Source organism: Drosophila takahashii, chromosome X (assembly GCF_030179915.1).
Source record: "Drosophila takahashii strain IR98-3 E-12201 chromosome X, DtakHiC1v2, whole genome shotgun sequence".
NCBI classification, from domain to species: Eukaryota; Metazoa; Arthropoda; class Insecta; order Diptera; family Drosophilidae; genus Drosophila; species Drosophila takahashii.
Genome location: NC_091683.1, coordinates 23,938,751 through 23,957,696, shown reverse-complemented (window position 1 = coordinate 23,957,696; position 18,946 = coordinate 23,938,751). Strand labels below are relative to the sequence as shown.

Below are 18,946 nucleotides of genomic sequence, written 5' to 3'. Positions count from 1 at the left end.
AACGCAGCTAAAGGGAGTGCGAGGGAGATAGATATATGTTGACAATTTATAAAGCGTATAACTTTTTAATGAATGGTCCGATTTGAAAAATGTCTTCTACATTTCGATAGGTATAAATATACACAACAAAATTGCATATATACTTCTCGGAAATCTTTAAAGATGTGGGCGCAGGACCCATTTTAAAATCGTTAGTGGGCGATTGTGGGCGTTAGAGGGGGCGTGGCGCTCGGCTAAAATAAACTTGCGCTGCGTAGGAAGCCAAAGAATATGAGTGGGAAATCTCAACCTTCTAGCTTTTGTAGTTTCTGAGATCTCAGCGTTCATACAGACGGACAGACGGACAGACGGACAGACGGACAGACGGACAGACGGACATGGCTAGATCGACTCGGCTAGTGACCCTGATCAAGAATATATATACTTTATGGGGTCGGAAACGCTTCCTTCTAGCTGTTACATACTTTTGCACGAATCTAGTATACCCTTTTACTCTACGAGTAACGGGTATAAAAACCACTGAGCTTTTCGGTTTTCGATTTAAATTGATTTTTGGTTATCGTTTCGTTTCCGGTTTTAAGTAATATTCCTGATCCCTGGCTTCGGTCACCGATCCATGTTTTCTTTGGGTTCAAGTTGAGTTCCTGTTCTTGTTTACATTTTTGTTAACGTTTCGTTCCGATATTTGTTGATATACCCGTATTGTACGATAGAGTTTCAGATTTGATAATTTCTGTGGCTGCATAACCATTGCATGCATTGATCGAACGTTACATTTACCGCTATAGCATCTATAAGTGTATACAATTATAACAGTTGACACACGCCACAAACGAATTTTGGAAATTAGAATCCATCGATTGGAAAACGTTGCCACTTGTGCTATCAGCACCAGATAAAATGTAATCAAATTGAATCAAAACGAATCGAATCGATCGCAATACCTTTCGGGCGAGCGATAACCAATTGCGATAACCACAGATTCTTCTCTTTCTTGCTAAGCTACATATATTTTTACCGCTCACGACACCAAGAACGTTTTTGGCATTTGGCAAGCGTTTGCTTTTCCGCACAGCTACACGTACACATAAATGCGCGCAATTGGAGGTTTCCCGCGATAGCCGATAACCGATATTTGATAATTATCGATAATAGCGGATCCCTTTATCGAGCGGCAAACTCTCGAATGTTTTCGGCTTCTTCCGTTTAAGTCATAAGCCCGTTAACACACCAAAGAACTGCCTTGAACAACCAAGAACAAAAACACTTTTCACATGATATATACCTAACCGATACTGATTGATAACTTGCTATCGCTATCTTGCTCTCGCTCGCTCGCTAGCTCGTTCTAACCAACCATAAATTTTGCTCAGGGCAGCCTCAGATAGTTTTCGATGAGAGCAGAAACTATTTGGGATTGACCGTTGATCGTATATCGATAAGTCCCCAGTTGCCTAAGGTAGGTTGCTCTCTCTCTCTCTCTCGCTCCTTCTCTCTCTCTCTCTGTCTCCCACACACACCACACTCTTTCTATCTCCAACTTTCTCTCTGTCTCGCTCTGTTAGACCAATCAAGCGAACTCACACAGACAGACAAGAAACAACACAAAAAGAAAGTCTGATTAGGACTCGAAGCAGAGCCAAGATCCATGTTAAACATACCGTGTAGATATATATCCTTGCGTTCGATCCGCTAGCCGCCCCCGCCATGCCCCGCTGAGTATGCAACGAAAAGAGACCGAAAGCGCAGTAGAGTTGTGATTTGAAACTAGAAATGCATCCGTACGAAGTTTGGAAGAGATTTGCCTAGAGTTGATTGTAGAACTTACCGATTAACACTTGATTCTGATTCTGATTCTGATTTTCGATTTTCAATTATGTTCGTTACCGTTATTGAGCCGGCTTTTCCGCCAATGGGACCAATATCCTGATCGACGTTTGTTCAAACCTTTTCGTTTTCCGTATTGTTCCATTGAAGTTTTCTCTTTTGTTGGTTGATAATTCTTGATCTAAGAACCGTATAAGTATAACCCTGTTAAGAACGTTTCAGTTTTTTGTTCTCCAACCCCGACCCCTAAATATTTAGCTAAATTAATCAACTTTTTAATCAAACGCTACGCTGAAGTAGAACCGAATCACACCACAAATTTAAACTCAAAAATCAACCGTTCACAAAACTACAAAATGTAACATAGTTGCTATCTAATCATGTTAAAAGGAACACACACACACACACACATACACATACACACAAAAGAAACACACACAGACACACGTGTATTCTTACCACTAAAAGCTCTAAGTAATAACTTTTCCTTTAAATCGTAGACAACAAAACCGAATATTTTATACCAAAACAAAAGAAAAGAATTTGTACAAAATATAAATATACATTTATCCATAGATTTTAAAACCGCAATCGAGGAATATATATATTTTATTTGATTCATTTTTCTTTTTCTTCTTCTATTTATTCTTTGTTTGTACAACAAATGAAAAAATGAAAACAAACCGAAAAAAATATAAAAAAAACAAAACTTAGACATCCTTATCCTTACCTGGTTCACCGTTTAACATACGCAGGGGATCACGTAGTTCTCACAAGGTAAGCGCCCAACACACACACTCGAACACTCAAACACAACCACTGACACGGCTCATACAGATACACCATCTCCACTAACACAGACACTGATTTGCGTTACACACGTACATGTACACTCTCCATCATCGGTCAATCGATCATGTCCATGCCCATGCGGATCCTCGATCCCCGATCCTCGAACCGTGGAATTGGCCATAGATCGTCACGAATAACGACACTCATCGCTCTTCTGAGACCCACCGTCCTAGTCTTAGCCAAGTAACCGTATCTCGTAGGCAGTTGCTACCGTACAGCGTTTAGAACATATAGTTTTCGAAACGGTTTCCATTCAACACTGAACGAATACGAAGTCTTCGGATCATCCCACATTTGTATAAGCGACTAGTTAGCGTAGCATCCGCAACATCTGTAATACTCCGTAATACCCGAACATCTTTAGATCTGCGAGTCATATGTGGCACCTAACCATATCGTTAAGCTTTCGCATTAGCATTGCCATAACATAACCATTTGTCATACTCACCTAATCGTCTATTACTGTCTACATGTTTTATGGTTTATGGTTTTCTACTCTTCGATATAATTGTTTCCTTGTTTGGCCTTGTTTTGTATCTTTGTATCGCTGTATCTTCATATCCCTATATATAACTGTTATATATACTATCGTGCATATCCATCTATAACGTAAAGTCGTCTAACTAACTGTACTGCTCTTAACTGTACTCGGTTGTAAGTGTGTCTGTCTCTGTGTGCCTGTCCTCTGTACACCTCCTTTGTACACCTGTACACTTGGTTAGCTTGATCTCCGCAGTGGGCTTCGATGGGAACAGTTCTCGTCCGGATGTCACTCATCTCACGGTCACTGTTACACGGTCACTGCCATAGTCGCAACTCACTGTCACTGTCACTGTCACGGTCACGGTCACGTTCACCTTCATTTTCATTTCCATGTCTTAATGTGCATTCTTACGATCGTTTTGCCTTCTGATTTTGTTTTCTTCTCGCTTCATTTTTTATTTTTTTTTATTATTATTTTGTTATTTGTAAGTATACGTGTAATCATAATATATGCAAAACATAACCAAATTCATAAATATTAATGATGAATGTAACGAACTGAGTAATTTTGTTAAAGTCTGTTTGTGGTCCGTGGTTCCCATATTGTCAACCAACTACGGAAGTTTTCACTGCAACTAACCGGAATCAGCTCAGATACTTTTGATCTACCATCTGAGTTGATTTCGTTGAAAGCTCATTTGATTTATTCTTCCGTTCTTAATTTATTATTGTTGCCTATAATTGCTCATTTCAATACCATCGATAACGAACTCTTCTGTTCGAAGAACAGACCAATAGGCCGAAAGAAACCCCCGCCTCATAACTATCACCACTCTCGGCAAATACCACCTAATATACCTACTCCTACTACTGCTCTCTGCTGTATTACTACTTTGTAATTACTAATTACGACTATATATAAAAAAAAATATATATATATATAATATACAATGCGGTGTGGCTTCACTGAATGCGCGAGTGAATGCGTGTGTGCGCGAGTGTGTGCGAGTGTGCCTGTGGATGCCAGTGGGCTTGAGCCGATGAACTAACCGATCCTAACCCTGTAATGTCCATGTCCAGTACACGATACGGAACGGACGTGGCCGCTTTGGTATACCCGGTAGCGATCGCAAGCCGTTGGTATTGTCAACATATCAGGATGCCCAGCAGCACTTGCCCTATGCCGACGACTCGAATGCCGTCACCCCGATGTCCGAGGAGAACGGGGCCATCATAGTGCCCGTGTACTATGGCAACCTAGGTGAGGTTTCTATTTGCATTCACATCCTTCAACAAATCTCAGTAACTAACTAACTAACTAACTAACCAACCATCGAATTTTCAGGCTCTCGGCACTCATCGTATACCTCGCATCAGTCCCGAATATCGTATACCTCACATGGCGATCTACTCGGCGGCATGGCCGTCATGGGCGTCAGCACAATGACCAAGGAGAGCAAATTGCGCAACCGCAACACACGCAATCAATCAGTGGGCGCCACCAATGGCGGCACCACCTGCCTGGACACCAATCACAAGCTCGAGCATCGCGACTACGTAAGTCCTTCTGGACCTCTCTCGAGAGCCCATCGATTGTTATCGACTAAATGACCGATTATACCGATAATTGCAGGAAATCGGTCTGGAGTGCACGGACGAAGCTGGCAAGATTAAACATCATGACAATCCTTTTATCGAGCCCGTCCAGACACAAACGGTGGTCGACATGAAAGGTAGGAAATGGCCTAGCACATACATTTTCGATTATTTTAGGGTATAAGTTATGATTGTTATGTACCATATCCGTCTAATTTGTTTAAACCTCGAGAGAGATTTCAGATTTGAGTACAGTGAGCAAAGGTAAAACGTATTAACGATTTAACACTTATTCAGAAGCAGGCGAAAGCAAGAAAACAATTCCTTCGATAGTTTCGATAACACAGCCGCCCGTATGTTTTCTGCTCCTTTCAGATGTGATGGTCCTGAATGACATCATCGAACAGGCCGCTGGTCGGCACAGTCGGGCAAGCGATCGCGGTGGTAAGTGAATTGATATATGCCTGCCGATAACTGTAACTGTTTACTATCGATTAATCGAATTATCTCCATTCCGTTCATCCTGTACATTTTTGCATCCCAATCGATATCGATCGTCGTCTCTTTTGTGTTAACCCTTACATGTGCATTGTTCGATTTGGTTTCCGTTTACTGTTTCGTTCGTTATCATGTAAATACAATACTGTACGCCTTGGGAGAGCGCGGGGAATAAAGATTGCCAGTCCAGTCCAGTTTCCCCGGACATCCTCTCCTCTTTTAAATAATTTACATTTTTGGCTTTTAAAAACCAGCATAATAGCTTAAGATCATCTCCAGCCCAAAAGTCAAAAACCAAAAATGAAAAATCAAATGGAGTGACAGTTTCATTGACCTGGCCATCATGGCTGTCCCGACAAAGATTTAATTTAATTCCCCCTCATGGTTTATGCATTTCATTTTGCATTTTGATTGCGGTCTTGTTTTGATTTTATCGTTTCGCATGCGTTTTGTGACCCCGCCTGTCCGAGTCTTCGACTGATTGGTTGATTGATTGATGGCTGAAACGAATGAGCAAGTGTCCTGCTCCTAGAGCTCGCATGCGGCCTGAATCCTGTGCATCCCGTGCATCCGTCGATTGATAATTCATAATTGATAATTGATAAACGATAACCGATAATTGATAATTGATTTAACACAATCGCGCCGGCGAGGAGCGAACGATTACGATTCGTGGCCTTTGTTTGTATATTTCACGCATTGCATTTTCCTTTGTGTTCTGTTCTGCATACTACCTCTTTCTACTCTCGCGTGCATACCTATATATATATAAATATTTTTGATTCCTCTGCTCTGAGCTGACGAAAAACCAAAAACCAAAAGGCTTAAACAAGCAAACATATTTTATATATATACCTATGCATATATATCTCCATATATATATATATATACTCCAATGAATGACTTCTTTGACTCGTCCATTTTATTTAATGCCGTTGATGCTAACAGAAGAAAGCGAACAAGCAAAAAAAAAGAAAAAAGCCAAAACCTATACAAGAAATGTTTATAAACAAACAAGAACAACAGTCCGTTAAAAAAGTGCTGCCAGCTATCCACACATACACACAGCCAAACCGCCACAGCCACACACCCATATATAATTAGAGTTGTTTCCTCACACAGACACACACACTCGCGCGCAAGGAAGGAGAGCAAGGCGCTCTCTCACAGCCTTTCCCTACTCTCTCTCTCCCTCTCTCGAACTTAAAGCTTTCGCATTTCGCACGCTGCTGACGCTCCCACCCACACAAAAAACACCTTCAACACACACAAACACACTGAGCAGCCGGAGAGGTGACGAAAACTCTTACTCACACTTTCCTGCCAGCTGTGACGTCACGAAGGCTGCTCCTTAGAGAGGCTCAGCTTGACACATACGTTTCGAAAGAAAGTTTCGAAATTACCTATAAAAAATAAAAATAAAAAATGAAAGCAATTCGCGAAATTCGGTTTTCTTCCTATGTTGGTTACAATGCTATATGTATTAACTTTCGTTATCTATTTTTTTAGTGCATGCCTTAACTAGTTACCTGTATATTTTCAATATTTTAGATAACATCCTGCCCAAATACTAGATTTGTTTTATAAGTAATTTTTGTCATATTTCGTAGTTATTTTGAATTTTGGCCTAAGTAAAATAAAAAAAAACAGCAGTATATTTGTTAATAATACTAGAGCATGCTTTTGTTGAACAGTTCGTAGAGCATTATTTAGACCAATCACATTCACTGTTATCTAATGATTTCCATGATTGTAAACAATATATAATATCCTAGAACTAATTTAACTGGTAATTGAAGCGTCGAGCCACGATTGTATTGGAATATGATTCGAGTAGTATTGATTGAGAATTTTCAGAGTGTCCGTATTGGTTCCGAAGAGCGGAGCTCAGCCGGAAATATGAAGTTAAAGAGTAGTTAGTTATCAGAATTAGTCGCATATAGACTTTGATCAGCTTTCTTAGTACAGAAGTGCAATCATTAAGTAGCTGAATATTAAAATGGCGGTAGAATCTTCGGCTACCGAAGTAGAGATATTTTTACGGAAAAGCTGGCAAAAGTTCGATATCAAGTTTTAGGATTACATTTACTTTTTTTTAGTTACTTGAAGGAATCCGGAATTGTTTTTACCGCATAAAATTGTAAATTGAATATTTGATGTTGTTGATCCTAAAGAATCAGATATGATTGTTGGCCAAAATGGATCTAATTATTAACACTTGTTATTCATAACCTTTCATGTTCCAGGAATCTATTAATTGTAGTATTGCGGATAGTATAGTCTGGTTTCCTATCGATAACTTGCCAGATCCGCCCAAGGATATCAATCAGTTCCCGCCAAGTAGTTCAGTTGAGAGTTTTTGTACCTTTAAATTTAGATAAAATTTGCAATCCTACCTACAAACTTTTGTTTTCGTAATGTGCAATGTGCAAAGCAAGAATTGACAATCAGTATCTCAAAGCCAAAGCCTCTCTCACACAAAAAACACAAACTTTGAACCGTTTGAACCGCTTAACGAATAATATCCAATGCAATGAGCTTCAACAAAATAACCAAAAAAAAAAAAAGAAAAAAAAAAGAAACAGCAAAACCAAAACAAGAAAAGAAATGAAAACGAATTAAGACTATCTAAAGTAAAAGCAATCTGGCTGAGTCAAAGTTGGTCAAATCACCACTAATAACAAATTTTTGTATGGTTCAGTCTCCGTTTACTATTTTCCAACAGAGGACGATGACGAGGACGGGCCGACGTTCAAAGACAAGGCACTCGAAGTGATCCTAAAGGGCATCGATGTGTTTTGTGTGTGGGACTGTTGCTGGGTTTGGTTGAAATTGCAGGAGTGGATCTCGCTGATCGTCTTCGATCCCTTCGTCGAGCTCTTCATCACGCTGTGCATTGTGGTCAACACGATGTTCATGGCGATGGATCACCACGATATGAACAAGGAGATGGAGCGCGTGCTCAAGAGTGGCAACTATGTGAGTAGAGAGGTCTAAGAAATCCATCTACACTATACTATACTATCCCATCCCATCGCAGTTCTTCACGGCCACCTTTGCCATCGAGGCCACCATGAAGCTGTGCGCCATGAGCCCCAAGTACTATTTCCAGGAGGGCTGGAACATCTTCGACTTCATCATCGTGGCCCTGTCGCTTTTGGAGCTGGGTCTCGAGGGCGTCCAGGGCCTGTCCGTCTTGCGTTCGTTTCGATTGGTAAGCCTTTAGCCTCCTCCTCCTCCTCCGACTGCATTACTAGCCCAGCCCTAAGTTAGCCCTAAGACCTTGCGACTCTAACCTCTAACCCCAGCAGGCTAACCTCTAACCACACTAACTATCGTTTAACGACGCGATTCCAGCGCTACCGAAGCGATCGTGATTAACTATCGTAACTATCGTGCTCGTATAAACCCCCTTACCTTTCCTTTGCCCTCTGCCAATTTGCAGCTGCGTGTTTTCAAGCTGGCCAAGTCCTGGCCGACGCTGAATTTGCTCATATCGATTATGGGCCGCACTGTCGGCGCCCTGGGCAATCTGACCTTCGTCCTGTGCATTATTATCTTCATATTCGCGGTCATGGGCATGCAGCTATTTGGCAAGAACTACACAGGTACTTTAGGAGAACCTCCAGAACCACCTGACCTCCTGACCTCCTCCTACTGATCCCAACCCAGAATTCCAAGATCCCAGACCAACCAAGACCTCGAATTCAAAGCAAAGTTCTAGCGTGCAATGAAACTATTTTCTTAGTGCAACCTTTCTCAACCTTTTTGCCTCCAACTTTTTCAACTTACATACGTTTTTTGACTCTACATACTAAATATATACTACTTCCTAGCTATAGTCTTGAAAATACACCTACGTAAGACCAAGAATTCGCCTAATCCGAGAACTCGTTTAGAGAGCCACGCTTTGGGCACGGTTTTTTCTTAAGTTTACCACACTTTGGTTTGATTTTAGTCTGTTTTTTTAAGATTCTGCTTTTGCTGCCAACAAAATGAAAGAAATTATAGCGGAAATCTTGCCCGGACTATGTCCTTTTTTTCCTAGAGAGATTCTTAACGCATTTTAAGCGAATGTTACGTTATAAGACACCTTTCATAGGCCCGGAAATAACCCATTAGGCGTAGCCTAAGCCTAAGTATGAATGACATAACCTGTATATATAAATAGCAACTACTTAAGTGTTTATGTATGAGGTCGAGTCGTGCACAGAAGTGATGATGATGATGATGATCGGAGCCGATGACCTCTGTGCACGACGCATCGGTGACTTAAAATGATATTTTACATTAATCTTTAAATCGATTGTTTTTTGGAATAATTCTATATAACCTAAAACCGACTTTTTTCCACTATATTTTCCTAATGCTTTGCCCGGCTTTCAAATCAAATCGAATCAAATCGAATCTAATCGAATCGAACCGAATCCTAACCAAATAATCAACATGCTCGATTAACCAATCGAATCGAATCGAACTTCCCATACACCAATTGCCAATTGAACTGTGAATGAACCCCCAAAAAAAAACCAAATCAAATCAACTCAAATCAAAACGAATTCGCAAACTGCAGCTGCGTGTATTTAAATTGGCCAAATCTTGGCCAACACTTAATTTACTCATTTCGATTATGGGACGCACCATGGGCGCTTTGGGTAATCTGACATTTGTACTTTGCATTATCATCTTCATCTTTGCGGTGATGGGAATGCAACTGTTCGGAAAGAATTATCATGGTAAGTGCAAGACTAATCGCATCCCCAACTCTCATACAAGACTTTATTCGATGTGATGTGATGTGATGTGATGTGTGTGTTATGTGTGTTTCAGTTTCAGTTTCTGTTTCTGTTTCGGTTTCGGCCTTTAATGTTATGTAATTGTGTCTATGTCTCACGGGAATCACTGTATTCCCGATATGTACCTATTTAGCCTCACCTGTCTGTATGTACTGCGTTGCTTGAGTTTTACACATCCAAATTGGATCCCTGGATACCATCTGCAAATCCATCGTATCATGCCACCTTTTCATTTCTTTAACACCAATGAGTTATTCTTAGTTTTGCGGTCCGCCTAACTCATCAGTCCGATTCGAATAGTACCCCTATTCCACGCGATCCAGCATAGTCGTTGATATATCGACTATAAGAATGGCTTTATGATTTACTTGGAGCTTGAGCATTAGATCGAGAGAGTTGCAAGTGCCCGTGTCCTCCGTAAGTACTGGCCAATCTTTTCTCCTAGCTAATTTACTCCAACCTCGTCTACTTGATTTTTTCCTTCCTAAGCATTATGTATATGCGAACGCAAGCGCAACCTAGCTACACACTTTCGTAGCTCTAGCCTGAAAAAAAAAACAGATCATGATGTTGATGGTGATGAGGCGTACGATACTTTCTTTGTTTTTCATTTTTTGTCTGTGTACGATTTTTCTGGCATTTTACCTTATATGTACCACACAAACACCCCGTTTTTTGTGTGTGCCCGCTGCGCCAAACACTTTTTGCACACGCTTTTGTATGTGGCTTAACACTGAAACCAAAAAAAAAAAAAAAAAAAAAGAACACCAATTGAAACTATGTCCAAATACCCCCAAAGAAATTAATAAAATAATGAGAAGCGAACAAGGAGCGAGAGTAACGATTATCCCACTCCATCGCCAGATCACAAGGACCGTTTCCCGGATGGCGACCTGCCGCGCTGGAACTTCACCGACTTTATGCACAGCTTCATGATCGTGTTCCGGGTGCTCTGCGGCGAATGGATCGAGTCCATGTGGGACTGTATGTACGTGGGCGATGTCTCGTGCATTCCCTTCTTCTTGGCCACCGTTGTCATCGGCAATCTTGTGGTGAGTAATCGATTCGAGTTGTAATCGATGAAGCAGCAGCATGCACAGTGCCAAGCTCTTCTTGCAAAATATAAAAAATAATAATAATATTGTTTGCAACAACCGTAACATCGGCATACTGCTAACCGAAGACCTTTCATTGCAGGTACTTAACCTTTTCTTAGCCTTGCTTTTGTCCAATTTTGGCTCATCTAGCTTATCAGCGCCGACTGCCGATAACGATACGAATAAAATAGCCGAGGCCTTCAATCGAATTGGCCGATTTAAAAGTTGGGTTAAGCGTAATATTGCTGATTGTTTCAAGTTAATACGTAACAAATTGACAAATCAAATAAGTGATCAACCATCAGGTGAGAGGACCAACCAGATCAGTTGGATTTGGAGCGAAGGTTTTTATCCACTTGTTTTCCAATTACTAAACTACTTTTAATTATATGATACTCGTAATACTCGTATATTGCCAACGATATAATTGCGTATACCGTTAACGTTAACTTCAACTCAATATTGGCCAGTAATTGAATTGCGTAATCGATCTAAAACCAATATCTAAACCAGTATCTAAATCGAATACAAAAATCGAACCCAATTCGCATTCTGTAAACAATTCAAAAGAAAAATCCAATCCCCAAACTAAAAATACGTTCTTAGCTGACAATTTGCAAACTCTCTTTAGTTAGTTTCAAGTATACCTCTACCCCATAGACCTAGACCTTTAACCTTAAACCTCGAACTCAGCCTCAGCCATTCCAACCACTCACCAAAACATGTATCTATAAAGCCAAAAGTCTCATCTTGGTATTCATGTCGATCGAGATATTGCGATTGCTTCCATTTCTTTGGTTTATTCGTATCGGTTCCCGTTCGATTTGAACCTAAGTGTTGTTGTTCTTCAGCCGGTCACTGATCCTCTGATCCTCTGATCCTCCGATCTGAACTCTGACCTCAGACCTCCTCTGACTCTGACCAATGTGGCCAGCCAGAACTGTGCCGTGCCGTGTCATTTCCGATCACATCATACCCAACAAACAACTAAAACAAATCGTAACCGTTACCGTATCCGTCATAATCTCTAGCATTACTTAGATAGTCTGTATTTAGCTGAACCGAAAGTAAAAGTAAAAGTATCAGTATCAGTATCAATATAACCAAAAACCAACTATGTACTCGTATACGTATTTTCCTTAGATATTGAAGTTTCTAAACATTTTATAAACTAGTTTGATCCTCGTCGTCAATACTGTTAGCAATTGAATCTTTATAACTTTGGTTGAGTTCTTTGAATCTAGCTTAAAGTTAGTAAGCCTTGTTTTACCTCACCTTTTGATTTCGGATTTAGGTTAATGGTTTTGGTTTTGGTTTCACAACAGCCACTCCCCCACATCCTTGTACATTTGCATTTTCAATAAATTTCCTCGCGGAGATTGATTGATTGGCCGAGCCGAAACAAAAGTAGATTGACTTCAAAAGAAATTCCCAAATGGCAAATTGAATTCTGTGTCTAGCTGTCATAACCAAAAAATATGCGAAAACAGTATTAGACTCACATTGTAATATGGAATTATATAAATTGAAAGTAAAACAGTGGATTTGATCCTTCATAGTGTTATGAACTTTTCTTACTCTCGTTATTTACATTTTTATTTGTTCGATTTACTGTCTGTGTACTAGTAATATGTATGGATTTTAGTTTAAACCTTAGCAACTCGAATCATCCGTCACCCCAAGTTTCATCCACTGGCCGCGGATCAGTGGAGGCGGCTTGTCCCAACTGATGCCGGCCAGTGGAAACACTTTGGTTATTTTCGGCTCACCCAGCTTATTCAATTAATCGATCAGTTACGTTCATTAGTTGGCATCAGTGATGCGAGTGCAGTGGAAACGCTGAACGCGTCCACTGGGGCCGAGTAGTGGAAACACTTTAGTTCAGTTCTCTACAGTGATGCGGCAAGCAGTGCTCAAAGAACTGCTTGCCCATTGATGCTGACTAGTGGCAACGCCTTAGTTACGTTCTGCTCACTAGTTTATTAAGTTCATTGATCATTTTGCGATTTGTGTTGTTCGCTGTTGTGTTGTGAGCGTTCCACCTCGTCCGTTCCCTCCCACCAACAGACACTAGCAGACACCAACATCCACCCAACCAACCAACCACACGACACGAAATACGAAACAAGATCCATTCAATGTGAGCCACTGACACAGACACGAACCACTGCCACTAAAAGAACCGATGATACGCTGATTAAATGTGTTTTTTGTGTTCCTTTTGTGTGCCCTTATCGATTTGATCCCAATAATAAGAATTAACCGTAATATCTATCTTCATTCTTTTCATTTATAATGGCTTGTCATGATTTCCCCAAAAAAAAATTCGAAAAATTAAAAATCAAACCCAAACTTGAATCGCATTACATTGGCCGACGTGACGAACAACGCTTAAACCAAATCGAATCTCGACTCATCCCAAATCGACTCAAATCAATTCAAATCAAATTAACAAAATCAAAATCAAATTCAAATCAAATCAACCAAAACGATCGACAAACAACCAACAACAACAACTTTAATGCGAACGGCAACTGCTTGTATGAATTATGAATTCGTTTCGCTCTTTATGATTTCCCAACAATCGATAACCGATCAACAATCGTCATTGCCCATCCGTACAACTCAATAAATATATATATATATATACATATATATATGCCATACCTCTGTTACGTTACATATGTATATATCGAACCGATTATGTAAACACTATCTATAAAACTATTACGATCGAAAATGTGGGATACGAAAGGCAAAGGCGTTTGTCGTTGTATATCTGCAGAGCATGGTGACAACGAACTGGAGCTGGGGCACGACGAGATCCTCGCCGATGGCCTGATCAAGAAGGGAATCAAGGAGCAGACGCAACTGGAGGTGGCCATCGGGGATGGCATGGAGTTCACGATACACGGCGACATGAAGAACAACAAGCCGAAGAAATCCAAATATCTAAATAACGCAACGGTAAATACAATCGATTCCAGCGCGGATCGCAAGCAATCGAATCCAAGCCTGAACTTGAACTTTAACCTTAACTTAACCGGAACTTGAGCTTGGCTGCCAATCCCTTTGGTTTCCGAGCTCAAGCTCCCCCGATACATTCTCGTATGTAATTGATTTTGAGATATCCCCAACCCCCGATCCCACAACCCATACTATGTATAACTACAACTACTACCGCTACTACTCCTCCTCAATACTTTTATGATTATATAGAATACTTTCGTAACGACAAGAAATTGATTTACATTTTTCGTTCGTTTCTCTTTTTCGTTCATTAAATTGTCACTTTTTTTCTTGTATTACATATAACTGTCTATATGTGTACTGTTATGTGTGTGTATTCCACCACCCAATCAATGAAAAAAAAAACAAAAAAAAAATGATAATAACTCAACCAACCAATCCAACCAACTGAACCACCCAACTGAAAACTGAAACACATGAACTGAAATCTCGTTAAAAAAACCAAAAAAATATATACCGATATATATAAATATATATATGTATAACTATAACTATAACTATACAGATGATTGGCAACTCAATTAACCACCAAGACAATAGACTGGAACACGAGCTAAACCATAGAGGTTTGTCCTTACAGGACGACGACACTGCCAGCATTAACTCATATGGTAGCCATAAGAATCGACCATTCAAGGACGAGAGCCACAAGGGCAGCGCCGAGACGATGGAGGGCGAGGAGAAGCGCGACGCCAGCAAGGAGGATTTAGGTCTCGACGAGGAACTGGACGAGGAGGGCGAATGCGAGGAGGGCCCGCTCGACGGTGATATCATTATTCATGCACACGACGAGGATATACTCGATGAATATCCAGCTGATTGCTGCCCCGATTCGTACTATAAGAAATTTCCGATCTTAGCCGGTGACGATGACTCGCCGTTCTGGCAAGGATGGGGCAATTTACGACTGAAAACTTTTCAATTAATTGAAAATAAATATTTTGAAACAGCTGTTATCACTATGATTTTAATGAGTAGCTTAGCTTTGGTAAGTCAACTACAAAATTTAAATAAATTAAATTAAATTAAATTAAAATTAAATTAAATTTATCAAGAAAAACAAGTTAAAAACCATTAATTAAAAGACTCTAAACCAGACTATCGAGACTATTGTTTGCCATTTAGATTGTTGCAAATTTGTGTCATTTGCTTTTTTACATGCTAAAAACGCAAATCGTAGCTTGCAACAGATCACTAAATTTACCAATCTAATTCAAAAATCAAAATTGAAACAACAAAATGAGTAAAACAATTGAAAATGTAGTTAATCAAGCCATGCTTAAACTTTACCAAAGTTGATTGCTTCATTCCCAACCGACCCCTGTTTTTCAGTTCGATCCCAGACTCTACCCAGTATAGCATAGTTTAGCGTAGACATTCTCCGATTGGAATTGGTTCAGAGTTTTATGTTCAATTACCCATTGGCCTTAACCGCCTTAAAAATTTCAATTTATTCCCCACTTTTATCAAAATGAGAGAAGATGTAATAGAAACCAAGTAGCTTAAATGGGTTTGCCTCTTATGCCTAGGCACATTCCTGTCAAACGGCTTGTGTCTCCGCGTAAGCTCGCAAACTTGAGTCAGTAGATCGATTCGAGTTAGCCGTAGATGTTCACTTAGATATTCGATATAGATATAGAACTAGAAGTAGACGCTTTGTGCGTATCATTTCAAGAATTTTGTCTTCAATTTCTTTGAAAATTTTTCTTTACTTGCGTTTGACTTTAATTTGTCCGCCCAAGAAGAAGATCAGAAAAAAAAGGAAAACAAAAAAAAAAGTAAAAGAGGAAAAGCCAACAATGCTTTGACTATCATATTAATACTCATTAATGTTATATAGCTTCTTATACTGCTTCTAGATAATTGTTATACTCTCGTACTCGTCTAATGTTACCTCATACTCTCCTAACCACTCTATAACGTCAATGTAAATGTCCATGTGTTTCTTCTATGAATACGCAACCACCAACAAATCAACGAATCAACGATCTTCGTTCTTCGATCTGGAACAGGCATTAGAAGATGTACATCTGCCACAAAGACCCATACTGCAGGATATTTTATACTATATGGACAGAATATTTACGGTTATATTCTTCTTGGAAATGTTAATCAAGTGGTTGGCGCTCGGCTTCAAAGTGTACTTCACCAACGCGTGGTGTTGGCTCGATTTCGTGATTGTCATGGTAAGTCCACCGGTTACCCAAGTAGATCGCCACCCATTCTGCTTTCGGACCTCTCTATTTTTTGTTTGCCGAACTTATCGAAACGTGAAAAACCTAAAACTTAAAACTTAAAACTTAAAACCCAAACCAAAAGCCTATCTCAAGACTGACCCAGGACCGAAATGAATTGAATTGAATTACTCGAAGACGATTTAAGACTTTTTAGTTATGCCTTATAAACCAGTCCCAACCTCAGAGCCCCTTAGCCTCAACCTCCGCCTCGTTGTATGCTGCTTGAGACAGTATAACAGTCTTCTTGAGAAGCCAGCTCGCCCTCGAGTTTGTAACTAAACTGTATATTGAGAACCGTTGTATGATAAACCAATAATCCAGTAAATAGTAAACCGTAAAGAGTAATCAATTCGTTTGGTAACCCTAGGTTAGCTTAGTTATTCACGATAGCCTAGAACGATAAGTGCCCCCATAGACCCGTAGACCCGTAGACCAGCCCCCTAGACATACATACACCTAGCTTATCCAACTTTGAGTTTCGTTTTGAGTTACCCGCCACTCTAAATCGCCCATCTAGCTGTCGCTAATTAATTTGGCCGCGGTCTGGTCCGGGGCCGACGATGTGCCCGCCTTTCGCTCGATGCGAACTCTGCGCGCCCTGCGACCTCTGCGGGCAGTTTCGCGCTGGGAGGGCATGAAAGTAAGTAGCGTCCACCACAGCCTCTCTTTGTCTCTCTCTGTCTTCATCTCTATCTCTAGCTCTATCTCGCTCTATATTTCCCCGCGATCGCAGTCTAACCTTCTATATATGTTTCTCTCTGTCTAACTTTCCCTCATTCGCATTCTCTGTTGTCTCTATGTGTGTGTGTGTGTGCGAGAGAGTGTGTGTGTGCCAAAAAATATACTATTCGATAAATGTTGTTGCTTCACTAACAAACTAACTTCCCAACTTAGCCTTAACTTTTGCGGTCTATATATTGCGAGCTCTTCAGTGCTATCAAATCAAAAAAAAAAAGTGTTATACTGCGTTCTTTGGCTGGTTGTACACGGTGCAGCGGCCGCCTAAGAAGTGTTAAATGAGATTGTGCTTTTCACAAGCCTACATTAGGCACCGTTTACAGCCAGCCTTGTTTGGAAGCCTCGAAGGACCAACTGTTCGTTGGCAAAGCGCTTAACTCCCCGAAAAACCCCCCGGAAAACTGTTTACACACACAAAACACATATCCGAGCAATGTTATCAATCACCGTATTTTACAATTTTTGTGTTTTAAACATATATCGATATTTAAGCCATACATGTGCGTGTGTATCTATGGGTGTACGTGGTTTTTCTTTCGCTCAATATGTGTGTGTTATACGCTACTATCCGTCCAAGCCGAATCGCTCACATTGCGCCGAGGGCAGCGCCATGCTAAGTGTTATACCGGCCAGTTCTGTACATTTCCTGCTGCCTGTTAATGTTGATGTATTTACTCCTACATATGTATGTATGTCCCTATCTGCCTAATATAATACATGTTTACTTATAAATCAATGTCCCTATCTACCTATCTACCCGTACTGTTGCCTAAATGTAACGTAAAGTTAAAGTTACCAAACATATACATATAAAGCGATCAGCTCTGCTGCAACAATATATTCAAGATGCTTTGTAGGCATTGTAACTCATTGCTGCCGTCGCGTGCTTCAGCTTAGTTGCGTACTCAATACTACATTAGCGTAATCATACGGATATAGTTATAGTCAAGTAATTTAGGACCATTGATCGAGACATACATAGGTCAGTCATAGCTTTAAAATTGTACTATATACCCTATACTCGTACGTATTTCCTCTATCGTTAATTAGAGCTAAGAACAAAACATGCAACACCATTGGTCAGCTGACGTAGCTGTTCTACGACTAAAGGCGTATTATAACCTGTGTATAAGTAGTTTGGTTCAATTACTATAGCCATAGCCTAGCCCCCTGAACCCCCAGTCCGAACCCCTAGATCGTTTTGGTTGTCCTAGACAGATAGTCCTAGATATCCCATCTCCAAAGCCACGTCCACACGAACACAACGAATATGAACCGGATATGAACTGGACCCCTCTCCCTCGCCACGACCCCCCAACTTAGCGGCACCAAACTATATCCATCTGCCTATAACTATAGGCGGTGTGTACATACCAAATGTATATCCCCATAATCGATGCAATCGAACTAAGCAAACAGGGCCACAACTGCACTGAATTGTACAAACAAGAAGTAAAACAGTATGATACCCGAAAGACTTCGCGACCTTGAGTCGTTAGTGTATAGATATCGATATCGTTTACTCGTATATGTATATATACTGTATATTCAACCACTCAACTAATCAGTACAATCAGAACAACCAGAAGTCGAGCATTCGACAAATCGCTCATACGCAGTGGTGGCAGTGTTTTACTTACAACAAACGACGCTCCAGTCGCGTCCCGTCTCACACCAACTGATGTCGCTTGGTCTTATCCGGGGGCTAAACCCCCCACTTTCGCCTCCCACTAATATCCAGTCCAGTTGAAACTGGGCGGAGGATCCACAATACCCAATCGAGTCCGGCAGC

General features: G+C 40.5%; 1 protein-coding gene across 33 annotated transcripts in view; it reads left to right on the top strand.

Annotated features, from left to right (window-relative positions):
- para (sodium voltage-gated channel paralytic) overlaps nucleotides 1–18,946 on the top strand; it is a 68,712-nt gene that overhangs the window by 33,718 nt on the left and 16,048 nt on the right. For 3 of the 33 annotated variants that reach the window (XM_017144164.3, XM_017144162.3, XM_017144156.3), the window contains 13 exons: nucleotides 2,542–2,604; nucleotides 4,243–4,423; nucleotides 4,508–4,719; nucleotides 4,796–4,895; nucleotides 5,134–5,202; nucleotides 7,958–8,235; nucleotides 8,297–8,470; nucleotides 9,830–9,992; nucleotides 10,917–11,104; nucleotides 11,250–11,454; nucleotides 13,935–14,116; nucleotides 14,760–15,167; nucleotides 16,192–16,365. In XM_017144164.3, coding sequence (XP_016999653.2) covers nucleotides 2,542–2,604; nucleotides 4,243–4,423; nucleotides 4,508–4,719; nucleotides 4,796–4,895; nucleotides 5,134–5,202; nucleotides 7,958–8,235; nucleotides 8,297–8,470; nucleotides 9,830–9,992; nucleotides 10,917–11,104; nucleotides 11,250–11,454; nucleotides 13,935–14,116; nucleotides 14,760–15,167; nucleotides 16,192–16,365 — 2,397 coding nt within the window. Of the gene's footprint in view, nucleotides 1–2,541; nucleotides 2,605–4,242; nucleotides 4,424–4,507; nucleotides 4,720–4,795; nucleotides 4,896–5,133; nucleotides 5,203–7,957; nucleotides 8,236–8,296; nucleotides 8,471–8,701; nucleotides 8,865–9,829; nucleotides 9,993–10,916; nucleotides 11,105–11,249; nucleotides 11,455–13,904; nucleotides 14,117–14,684; nucleotides 15,168–16,191; nucleotides 16,366–16,933; nucleotides 17,057–18,946 lie in introns of all 33 variants that reach the window. The other 30 variants (XM_017144144.3, XM_017144140.3, XM_017144173.3 and 27 more) reach the window with 20 other exon arrangements.